This window comes from Ixodes scapularis, unplaced genomic scaffold (genome assembly GCF_016920785.2).
Source record: "Ixodes scapularis isolate PalLabHiFi unplaced genomic scaffold, ASM1692078v2 PGA_scaffold3__209_contigs__length_174095766, whole genome shotgun sequence".
NCBI lineage: Eukaryota > Metazoa > Arthropoda > Arachnida > Ixodida > Ixodidae > Ixodes > Ixodes scapularis.
This window is the reverse complement of record NW_024609868.1, coordinates 128403437-128416263: the sequence shown is the minus strand read 5'-3', so window position 1 is coordinate 128416263 and position 12827 is coordinate 128403437. Positions and strand designations below refer to the sequence as shown.

Genomic DNA, 12827 nt, shown 5'->3' with positions numbered 1-12827 from the left:
GGCTTGGTGAACAATAGAAAGGCCTTTAGAGACCCCAAAGAGTCTGCAGAACTCTTATTTGAAAACCAATCCATTGCCCAGTGCTAGCAAATACATCGTCCAGCGCTTTCAATTGGAAACTTTTGCACCCACCAAGTAGGTATCTCTGAAACTCACGTTTTGCAAACTTTGTGAAATATGGTGCTTGCAAAAATAAAGTCTTTTAAAGTATTTACCTTACAAGTAGGGTTTCGTGTTCTCGAGGTTTCATTTTTTCCCATATGTTCGGTGTTTTTTTATGCAAAGTTTTGGTATTGAACAAAAAATCTAGGTTTGTCGGGGCCGATAGTGAAGAAAATGGGGCACTGGATTGCCCAAGCATTGTGGAACACGGGCATGACCCGCACACTTGGAAAACTTCCTTGTACCGCTAAGAGAAGGGAACGAGATAAGGTGTCTGGTTGCGAAGCTTGGCTTTTTTTTTTTTTGTTTTGTTTGAGGACAGCTTCAGTTTGGGGGTTTTCGATTTTCCCATTTAGATCAAACTGGCTATAGTAAGTTACAGCTCAAGGAGGTAGGGCGAGAGAAAGGAAAGCTGGGGAGGAAGAAGCAGATGGAATGTTGGAGAACAGAGGGGGAAACCTCCTCCTCTCTCCAATGTTCTGTCTGCTTCCTCCTCCTCCCCCCGGCCTTCCTTTCCCTCGCCTTACCTTCTGCAACAAACTATAGGAGGTTAAATTTTAAGGCGCGTTGGTATATTGGAAACACGGAATCCTAGTCGCCGTTCCACGAGGGGTAACAACACCGGGCTTATAACATGATCCCGTGGTTCTTGAGCTATTGCTCTCTCTTCCAAATGGCTTGTCTCGCAGCATAGTGGCCATTCCGATCTACGTGCGTCACCAGATCACCTTCAGGGAGGCCGGAGGGGGACGCATGGACATCACCCTTGGCCCCAAGCAGACCATGGGCAAGCCGGTGAGGCCCCGGAAAAGGTTTATAGTCGACGCTGTTTGATCCAATCAGGTTGCACGGGGGACTTCCGATACAGCAAAAGCTTGTTGTACAAAATCTGAGCATGCTACCTGATTTGAGCACATGCTGGGCATCGCTGTTGCATGGTCAAACTCTCAACAATATTTAGTTACAGGTTGAAAAAAGTATTCGAGGGAAAAGAGGGGGGGGGGGGGGGGGGGGGGGGCAGGATACGAAGAAGCAAATGAAATGCTGGTGAGGAAAGAAGGTAACCTACTCCTCTCCAGCATTTCGTCTGCTTCCTCCTCCTCAGCCTTCGTTCCCCTCAACAACTTTTCTTAGCCTGTAACTGACTATAGCAGCCTGGAAGTGCAAAATGGATATGGTGAAGATTTGCAGAACTTTGCATTCATAAAAAAAAAAAACGTGTTGCTTTAACTTTTTTGTGTGTCTAATACGGTGCAATCCACTTAGATAACAGTAATGAGAAAACCTGGAAATTCAATCGTTGTGACCGATTATCATTGTATCTGGACTAGCAACTGATCGTTCCTAGTTTAGAAGCTCTAGAAACTGATCGTTATAAGTGGTATGTCATTATATGTGGTATTGTTATAAGTGGACTGCACTGTATAGTGCCTACAGTTGCTATAAGCAGGTGTGCAGACAGTATAAAAAACAAAAATGTTGGCAAATTAAAAAAAAAAAAGGTTTTTTATCAAAATGTCTTAACTTTTTGAGGTTTTGTACTATGTACTATTGATTTTGCACCTTTGTTATTTTCATTTGTTTATAAAGTTAGAGTGATTATTTTTCATTTCTAATACTTACATCAGACCCCTTTTGCCAACTGTTTCTTAAACAAGCCAGGAAATGACATTGGTTAAAAATGTAATAAACTGCATGTTCTGTAACATTACGTCAGCACATTAGGACATAGGGTTAATACACCAGAAACTTTGTTTTGGTTTGGATATTTAAAGGAGCTGTGCAACGATTTTAACGTTGAAAGAATTGGCATCTTCTACTTTTGACATTGTTTACCTCGTCAGAAAGGACAGAAAACACATCTCCTTCCTTTGAAATGTTGCGATTCCGCCGCGTAATCACGAGGCAAAAATTAGAATATTTGCTGACCTGGGCATGACATTAATGGGGGACTTGTAAAAGGATAGCAAGTTGTGCAAATACCCGCTCAATAAAAGGTAATTTTTCTAAAAATCTTGTCGTTCCAACATAAATATAAATGTGTCAAAAACCTGGTATCATCAACAAAACTCTGATTTTTCAGAGTTTTAGTGGCGCCATCTATCCGAGGTCAACCAAACCGTCAGCTCTATCTGCTACCGTGAACAGCCGCCGGAATCCGGAGGGGGACGGGGGCAGAGCCGGACGGGGATGGCCAGACTCGGACGAGTCTTTCCTCCTTTTGCCATGTTGATTGCGCTGCGCAAGCATGTGGTCACGTGGTCGCGAGCGGATGAGTTCTCGCTGCTCACTGATGGCTCTAGAGAGAGCTTCACCGGAACCCCGCACGTCCCCCATTCACGTCACAGTGCATATGACTCTGTACATGGTAAAGGTTTTGAGAGGCGCCGAAAACCTCAATCTTTGTCAATTTTTAAAATAAAATACTAGGACATGCAGGCAAAAGCAGTTTCTTGTTCTTCACTTCAAAAAGGTCGAGACACCAACTCCCAACTTATTTAAAGGGCAACTCCGCTCAATTCCGAAAAATTTAGGCTTCCATGTGATTCAAATCCACAAAGCACTACTAAACAACTCTACGTCTTCGGATTCGCGACATGTGGAATATTATTTGTGTAATCCTAATTTAAACATCAGCTGATACCGAAACCGAAACTTTGTTTGCGTCAGGCAACATTGGTCTCCGGTCGTCAGAGTCATGGCCACGTCACGTCGAACCACGTGGTCTTGTGACGTTCGGGAGGGAGTGAGAAACAGGACACGCAACGCAAGCAGGTCTTTTTTTTTTTATTTTTTTTTTATTTGACGCGGGCAGGTCGCTTTGCATGGCGTGGACGGTGATGGCCCGGGGGAGAGGGGGAAGGGGAGAAGACGAAAGAGGAGAAAGAGCAGCGCAAACTAGCGCATCCGTGTTACGGTGATCACGTGAACGCCCTGTCAGCCAACACCGGGAGGAGAAACTCGTGACGTCATCATTCAATTTCGCTCTGAGAAGTAAAAACAAGCAAAACGTGAGAATGACGTAGTCATGCCTCCGACGTAGTGGTTCAACGTTGGCCGCTCCAACTCCGTCGCATTGACTGCGCTGACGATTGCGGCTCGCGCCGCACGCTAGAGTTGGCACATTTCGGCGACTTGGCTCGCTTGAAGGTTTGCTGGCCAGTTTATTAAATATATAAACGGAATTAGATCGTAATATTTGACATGGGGTCTTCCTATATTATACTGAAGAGGGCTACATAGTTTTCTAAATATCAAAAATAAAGCAGAGTTGCCCTTTAAGCAAAGCACTGAAATTGTTGGACAGCTCCTTAGAAACAATAAGAGCGGTCTCTTTTCGCTTTTTCATAGAAAGGTTTTCAAGTTTATTGTGACTTGACCAGGGCAAGTGCCATACTGCGCAGTCTCTTCACCTTAGCTTGTGCATTTATCTGTGACGTCGGAACACTACATTAAATCCAGCTCACAAATTGGTTATTAGCATAGTGTCATTGCTTAGGTCAGGGGTCGGTAACCTCTTGCTTCAGCTTGCCAGATCGCCGCAACAAGAAGAACGGAATGGGCCGGATAGAAAAAAGGGAAATAAAAAAGAAAACCTTTACTACAAAAAAGCAAAACAAACAAACACCTGTTTCCGGCTTGAAGTAGTATGGAACAAAGTTTTCTTCATTCACGCACACATAACGTAAGGTCGCTGGAGACCTTTCTCGGTGAGGTTTATAGGTGTTAAAAAATTGTTTGCCAAGAGGCAAACATTAACTCAGAACATTAGCCCCTAACCCTTTAACTGCAGACTTCCACAATGAAGAAATATTGGCAAAATGGGGACTTTTTTTGTCCCCGTTTTGCCAATATTTTTTAGTGCCACACATACCTCGTCAAGCTTTTTTTGTGTTGCCATCAATGCATTGATTTCTAAAGCAAAACTATTTCCAATGTTTGGTGGTAGATGGCACTTCCTCCCGTGCTATAAAAGGAGGGAGTGTTTAAAGGGACACTGACAAAGTATTGATGCTCGCCAAGGTTTTTATTTGTATATGACATTTTAGAGCCCAACTGCCGAGAACACAATTTGCGGCTCGAAATTCGTTTTCTTTCCGCCCGAAAACCACCGATCGAGAACTGGCTGGTTTGTGTCGTGCTCACTCTCTTCTTTGTGGTCCTGGGCCGTTTTCTAAGGTTTAGACACAACCACCAAATTTGATCAAAGTTGTGGGTCATTGAAGGCACACACTCAATAATACAAATAGAAAAAAGGATGAAACTAATTTTTTGTGGCTTCTAAAAAGCTGCAAATACGTTGATTAAAAGAAGAAAAAAAAAGTTGCACAGAGAATTGCAAACATTCTATGCATTCACTGCGTGAATCTCAACATGGCGTCTTATCGCATATCATGGGACTTGTGGGCTGGATGGCGATGGCGGCGGACGACATGCATAGGACCTTTACCTCAGAACTGTCGTTTGCGGTACCGGCGAATATGTCTTCCTTCGAAAAGGAAATTTTGGACCAATCAAAACAATTGAGATTTTGTACGACATGCCCGACCACCAAACCGATTTGCACGAAGACATTGCCAAGTCGTCGCCCCTTCTTGTGACTGAAGAGATCGCTCGGGCAGTTGTCCCCCTATTGGGTTTCGTATAAAATGGTTTGCCAAAACGACTATTCAAAGCTGTAGAGTAGCTCACTGGAAAGGTGTCCACTTCGCACACAGTGGACCCAGGTTCGGTCCAGAGAGCGGGCAAACTGTTTTTTTGTTTCTTTCTTAAACGTTTCGCAAATTTGTTCAGACTCTGCCGCACAATGCCACTTTTGGATGCGGGACATGTGAGGCAGCTCTTCACGCAACATCCTGTGGGCATTCTTTTCAGAGCCGATCACGGGCATTCACCACGGGCACTCACTACTCATTTCCAACTCTTCAGTGTACAAAACAACTTATCCTGAAGTGCAGAACAGTGAGCGGAACAAACATAACTGCAAAGCAATCGCACGGCGAATGATACCTGCAATGCTGTAATGTCGTCTGCTGATCGGGTCAGAAAAAAGAAAAAACTGAGGAAGAAAACAAAGAGCGCGGTCGGGTGTAGCTACTTGACTCCTCTATATTTCTCCAGCCTCCGTATGCAGGTTTTGGTTTCGAGCAGTTGCGTTTCTTGGCTTTATTAAAAATATACGTGGCTGTGTAGCAAAATATTAATTGGGTAGTCTTCTGACCCCATATTGAATCGCCTGGCAAAAAGTCAAAAACATTTTATGGGGCATGTCAGTGTTCCTTTAAAGACGTCCTTTCTAGGACCAACTGAGGAGCGGTGCGTCTATAGACGCGGCCCCCAAGCTGCGGTCAAAATTGTTGCGCGTCTAAACACATGCTCCCCAGTTAGGGGTTAAGTGAGAGACATAAAACATTTTGGATGTGCTCACTTGTCACCCGCAAGGCCCAGATTTAACTTCGCTGTCACTATTAAGGAAAAGTATTGTCTCTAATTTAAGTACATGCTATAGCCAACACTCCAATCAAGGCCGCTGCGAGATTTTGTCGATACGAAAACTTCAATCAATGGAGGCCAGTGTAATACTTGACTTCATTTGCTGCAAGTGCACTCTTAAGCTTATTTTTCTGTTTGAGGATTAGCCGATCCCCTCACAGACAATAAAGAACAAGAATAAATAACTAACAGAATTAAACAACAAGTTTTTTTCTATACTTGGTATGGAGTCATTGGAAAATCATTCACTGTTTGTCATTAGGGCATTTAAGGACAAAAAAGTGAATGAGAGCAAACTCAGAATTAATTTCTTTACTCTCTTCATTTTTTGTGTGAAAGAAGAAATATCCCAAATGTGCACCATGTTTTTTTACGTTGGCAACCCCATGTTGGTCAGTAGGAAAATTATGATATTTAGTTGTAACTTTTGCTTGTGGCAAATTTGCTCTTTGACATTAAAAGGAAAAATAATTCCACCAACCAGCCACACCTTTGTGCTAAATTACAGTGTCAGAGCAGGCAAAACCGGTCTATGATATTTCAACATTGTAAAACCCGAGATGTAGGAAAAAATGAGAAGAAAAAAGGGTCTCGGGTTTTACAATAAGTTCACCAGCTCGCTTGCATCTTCTCTGTAGTTCCTACGATATTTATTTGAGGTGGGTTACATCTATTTGGTCCTTGTGGGATATCAGTGCTACTAGTTTAACTTTTTTGCAGGACAATCCAGACACTGCTTCCAAAGGTTTAACTCCCATTATTGGAAGTGCCAAGCTTTTGGCACTTTGAACTGTTATAGTAACTCGACAGAATAGACGAGTTTCAAAGCACAGCATCTACTAGATGGCACTTCACCATATCCACTCCAAAAAATGCAGTTTTGAAGCACGGCTTCTAGATGGTGCTTCAATATAACGACTGGGTTTCACGAATACGACGCCAGTCCCAGGAAATACCCTTAATGGAGCTGTGCAACAATTTCAGTGCTTTGCCTAAATAACTTGGGAGTTGGTGTCTCAATTTTTTTGAAGTAAAGAACAAAAAACTGCTTTTGCCTGCACGTCATAGTTTTTATTTTAAAAATGGACGAAGATTGAGGTTTTCGGCACCTCTCAACTTCTTCACCATCTTCCGAGTCACGTGTGCTGTGACATGAAGGGGGACGCTCGGGGTTCCGGTGAAGCTCTCTCTCTGGAGCCATCAGTGAGCATTGAGAACTCACCTGCTCGGGACCATGTGACCACGTGCTTGCGCAGTGCGATCAACAAGCCGAAAGGAGGAAAGTCTCGTCTGGGTCTGGCCATCTCCTTCCAGCTTCTGGCAGCTCCTCGCGGTAGCAGATAGAGCTGACGGTTTTGTTGACCTCGGATAGATGGCGAAACTCCGTATAATCAAAGTTTCTTCGATGATACCAGGTTTTTGACACCTTTATATTTATGTTGGAACCACAAGATTTATAGAAAAATTATCTTTTATCCGGCAGGTATTTGCACAACTTCCTATCTTTTTACGAGTCCCCCATTGATGTCACGCCGCTTGGCTCTAATGGCCGCCACACCCGGCTGCAGGCCGGGAAATATTCTAATTTTTTGCCTCGCGATTCAGGCGGAATCGCAACATTTTAAAGGAAGGAGGTTTGTTTTCTCTCCTTTATGACAAGATAAACAGTGCCAAAAGTAGGAGATGGAAATTCTTTCAACAATAAAATCAATGCACAGCTCCTTTAAGGGTGGAATCGACTGAGTCGGTGGGAACACCTGCACGACGGGCACAGCCTCCCCAGCAATGGAGAGGAACAACAATGGGCTGCGCGTGCAGCATGTTCATGCAACGAAAACAAGACTGGAACACTGTGGTGAAAGATTCTCGACAGTTGAAGATAATCATTTAAGTTTTTTTTTTAGTCAGTTTTGGCTAGGGCACAATTTCATGAGCATGCCCACTACAAAGGGAAAGCCGCATCATCATGATCATTGGCGTCGTAGTCATCGTCATCAACACTGCCACCACCATTATCATCATAATCATCATCCAAAGAAAACAGTTGAGGCACATCTTCCACAGGGTAGTTCTGCAACTGAATTGATCTGTAGACCGACACTCCGCTGACAAACAAGCCAGCAATTGCCCACGCCAGGTTCGGGCACTGCACATGCACAGAAATTAGACTTGCGTGAAGTGAAACGTCTACGCCGTGTTGACAGCAGCGCCACCGTAGTTGCACAATGTCAGAGTGGCGCGTTGTTGTGTCGTCACTGAGAGCTTAAGAAACGCGGGGCGTGGCGAGTTCCAAGCATCTTATCACTGCCCCTCGACCAGTGAGCCTGGGGCCTCGGCTGACAAGAAACCCGAAGAATGAATCGCGAGACAAGGAGCGTGATTGCAGTACTAAGCCACGCCTTCCGTTCCTCGAGCTGCCGGTAACTATGAATAATGTTGCCACATGCGTGGACGAGGCGTGGACGATGTTGCGTTGGACGGATGACAGGTGGACGACGTGGTTCTGGAGATCCCGATGGGCAAGGCAGTGCTGAACGTGACGCTGGTGTGCAGCCAGGGCAAGTACTCGTTCGACCCGGTCTCCAAGAACCTCGTCTGGGAGGTGGGACGCATCGAGCCGGGGCGCCTGCCCAACCTGCGTGGCACCGTGAGGCCCCTCTTTCGTGCTCATTTTGCACTTGTTTCCGGTACCTCGCATGCCCTGTGAAAGTCGGGAAGGGTAACAATAAAACTGTTATGTTATTAAAGGAAATGCAAAAACAAATATTAAAAAGTGGCCTCTCTAAGACTTTTGTTGTTGGGCATTCGAGGGTGAAATGCGTTACCATAAAATACCTCGGAAGCACCCACTTAGTTCAAGCGCCCACTACTAATGTGCTGCAAACTCGGGAATTCTGCAAATTATACGTTAAGCGTACAATTCTACCGGGCAAGTGCCCATGTCTAGTTTAATGCTGTTTTCACTGAAAGTGGGGGGTGCTCTCCCGGTATTTTATAGTAGTCGTAGCTAGAATATTTAATAAACCCTTTCCAAAATTCAGTCGGCCACTTTGACCACTATTGTCATCTGCAGTATGGCATCTGTGCTTTACTAATGGCGACCTTCTAGCGACTGATATGAAGGAAGCGGTTGAAGATGGTGTCCAAGCGAATGATGCAAAACCTATATATTCGAGACTTTGCTACAATGTGATGCATGAATTGAGTATAAGAGCTGCTGTAGTGTTTTGATTTGATTGATGACAGTTCTGTAACAATGAGTATTTACGGGGATTAACCAGGGTTACATAATTATACTAGCGAGTCTCCGTGCGGCAGTCTCTCTGCCTCCATCCATGGTGCCCAGATGGTGATAACGTTAACATTGATCTTGCTGTTTTATGAAAACGGAACAAACTATGAAACAAAACAATACAGCTGCTTAAGCGTTAATTTATAACTTGGGTCCAGTCAGTCTGTTGACACAATTGGCGCTAAGGCCCCTTGATGTCTAAAATTTTGTCAGTATGGGTTGGCACTTTGTTCTGACTGGTGGAATCTTTGTCACCATAAAACCTGAAAAAGATAGAGAAAGAACTGCGCAATAAAAAAACAATATTGTCTGCTGTTGACTTACGAAACTGACGGTGCTTGATGGAGTGCTAGATGTTCACTACGGCCATTAGTACGACATAAGGTAAACCGATGTTTGAGCCATCAGATAGCACTGTATTTTGGACAGAATTTATGAGAGGATCAACAATGGGTTTCATAACTTCTCATTCTAATTCAAAATGTGCCTTTCAGCTTAATTGAGTCTGCAACGAAACTCTAGTGCCTATTTTATTATCTAAATGTCAACCACGTTCTGGCCACACCACGGAGACACCAGTTGTTTGCTCGAGAAGACGCCGAAAGATTACTTAAAGGGAATAAACCGAATGTCGTTTTGTCGCTCTTACCTTAAAAGCTGGGTGCGCGTGAGCCCTGTCAAATTGGATTTCCGTCCCCTCCCAGCCTATTCAGCTCCTGTGGGGAGCGGGGAGGGGCAACTAAAATATGGCCAGGTTGTAATGCTTTGACGGCACCAAGTGGCGGAGTTCATAACCACGCCAGCCCCCAAAGCTTTGCCCCTTGTCAGTCTAATTGACGTCACGTCTCCTGCGATGCATCGCACTCTTTGATGGCTGATCTTCGAGTGCTTGCTGGAATTGGTCCTTTAGGATGAAACATATAGCCATCCGTTCAAAATGCCAGCGTGCGATTGTCATTAGCAGATAGAGTTGATCATGTTTAACTTGTTTCTGAACGTGGGTGATATATTTTAAGTTTTGATTCAGTATCCTTTTAAATGTTGTAGTAAAAAATGTTTGGGGAGAATATTAATTTGGCGATATTCATTTCGTATCCAAACACTTAAAAAAAAGTTTATCGAGAATTCAGTTTTTTTCAAAAATAGTGTATTATTTGAAACTATGCGCTTCAAAGATCTAACAAAGAGTTATAAAAGCTAGCGACGAAATGAATCTTCAGCTGCAGCGAAATTGTCCAGGCGTGAAAAACAACCAGTGTTACCACGGCTGAATCGGTGAGAGGAATGGCAACTAGGCACCACTCCACAATTATGCACAGAATTCAGTAGCGAAAAATCGGCAGTCATGATTTTTAACGAGGATGAAGTTGAGAGGCTGAAGATACAGAATATTACAGTTGAGAGAGCTAGTAAATACAAGTATCTAGGAGTATGGATATGTGATGGTGCAGAATATCTCAGACAGCATGAAAAGTATATAATAGGTAAGGGCAACAGAAATGCAGCTGTAATGAAAAATATAGCACTTTGGAATTACAACAGGTACGAGGTGGTGAGAGAGATTTGGAAAGGGGTCATGGTGCCTGGCTTGACTTTTGGAAACGCAGTGCTATGCATGGAATCCGAAGTGCATGCGAGACTAGAAATAAAACAGCGCGGAGTAGGTAGACTGGCTTTGGGGGCACATTGCAAAACGCCAAACCAGGGAGTACAAGGAGACATGGGATGGGCGTCATTTGAGAGCAGGGAAGTGGTGAGCAAGATAGAATTTGAGGATAGGTTGAGGCAAATGGATGGGGAGCAATGGGCACGAAAGGTTTTCAGCTATTTATACATGAGGAGTGTAGACACAAAGTGTAGACAGCGCACTAGGAAATTAAGTGGAAAGTTTTTGGGCTGTAGCGAAAATACGGAAGAGCAAGTCTCAGTTAAGAAGAAAGTTAAGGCCACAGAAAGAGATCGGTGGCTAGAGGGAATGCAGACAAAGGCGGCTCTGGAAAGCTATAGATTAAACAAAACAGTTATTGCCAAAGAAAGCATTTATGACAATTCTAGGGGAAGCTCATTGTTATTTGAGGCGAGGACGGGTGTTCTGCGAACCAGAACATACAGAGTGAGGTACCAGGAAATGGATACAGTGTGCACTGCTTGTGGAGAGGAGGACGAGACGGCTGAGCACTTGATACTCTACTGTAAAGGGCTTCACCCTATGCCTACCGAAGACAACATAGATTTAATAAAGTCATTGGGTTTTAAAGACAGCGAAGGGAGAGTGGATTTCAAGACTGTAGAGATTACCAAGCAAAGATTAAGTGAATGGTGGCAGAAATCGAGAGAAAACTAGGTATTTTCTTATTCGCTGATGGCAAGGGGGTTTCATAGCCTCACTTTCTTTGTACTGCGGAGTGAATATAGATTTCACATTTAAATATTCTAAGCTTAAATGGTAAAACAAAATGGCTAGGTGGCGTAAGCTACCGCCCGATCCAAAGGGCTCAGCCGTATTCATCCATCCATCCATCCATCCTTTAGGCTTTGTTAACATGGTCAAATAACTTGTGCCAGGGGAGATCAGGCTACGAAACATGGCAGCTGTCTTTAGTTTGGCCAATCAATATTAGTGGAGGAAATTGTCTCTATTACAGTGTAATAGTAAATGCGTTTATTATCGGTCATTGGATAATTCGCTCAAAAATGTGAACTGCCAGAGACACTTCTTGAATGCTTTGAGCATTGTGTCAACACCTCTTTGGTAAGGTGATTGGTAATTTCTGGATGTGCTCGGTTATATCTTATCGTGCCAGGTGTGTGAGAATGCTTGCCTATGTAAACCTGTTTGCCTCTCCCTAAAATTATGAGAAATTGTCACTTTATTGTTTGTGCAAATCTCTTTTTTTTTTAGATCAATCTCCAGACCGGATCACCACCGCCAGATTCAAACCCAACCATATCCGTAAGTGATTTTGCCTCCCGACAACTTGACAAAGTGCTCGTCGGAAGTGGGCATGCAATCGCGTCACGACACTCGTTTTAGGGCAGCAAGAAATAGCAAAAGAAGACGCCAGTTCATCGCTTTGTTTATAGACTCGAGCGGGAACTTCAGATACAGGTTTCTGAGATTATTCGTTTTTCATCGCAATAATGCAGTTTTCAATCTTTAAAGTGTGAGGGTGATGTCTAGGAGTCCTTTCCAGACACTCGGGACAGTATGACAAACAATCGATTTCGGGGTTTCGGTGCCCCTTTTCGACTGAATCTGCGTGTGAGCAGTTTTGCGTGGCAATGAACCACGCACGTTTCCAAACGTGACACCCCGTTCTGTCGCTTGCCTCGGCAGATTCAGTTCACCATCAATCCACTGGCCGTGTCCGGGCTCAAGGTGAACCGGCTGGACATGTACGGAGAGGTGAGACCTTGTCGGACACCACCCGCGTACAAAAAGAGCGAGACCGTCTGCAGTTCAAACTGCGGGGGAGCGTACTTTCCGGGTGGCCTCGATTTCACGCACGGGGACGTTGGTGGCACCGCTAAGATTGGTTCACACACTTGTGTCCGAGTGTGTTTGACTGCGCCGCAATCGCTCGTGACTGTTTACGACGAGACGAGACGCTGGTGCTATCCGTCGGTTGGCCCCGGGACACTTTTGACGTGCACATATTTCACGCATCATTCTTTGACCACGTGCTCAAAATAATTGTGGCAATGTCACAAACATTAGTTTCTCATAAGTTATGCCTAGATTTTATCTCTCAGATATGCCGGAAGACCTTCGGTCTTGTTGTGTGCAGATAGAAAGTTGTTCCAGGGCTACCCGGCAGGTGGCACCACTGTGCGAGTGCGTTCTTTCACAATGAATCGTCGCACGCACATTTGCGTTTGA

General features: G+C 44.3%; 1 protein-coding gene across 1 annotated transcript in view; it reads left to right on the top strand.

The window, feature by feature from the left end:
- Window positions 1-12827, top strand: part of LOC115329905 (AP-3 complex subunit mu-1) — a 40843-nt gene that overhangs the window by 27024 nt on the left and 992 nt on the right. The window contains exons 8-11 of the mRNA XM_029991598.4: window positions 852-957; window positions 8144-8302; window positions 11850-11900; window positions 12285-12353. Of these exons, the coding sequence (XP_029847458.1) occupies window positions 852-957; window positions 8144-8302; window positions 11850-11900; window positions 12285-12353 (385 nt within the window). The remainder of the gene's footprint in view (window positions 1-851; window positions 958-8143; window positions 8303-11849; window positions 11901-12284; window positions 12354-12827) is intronic.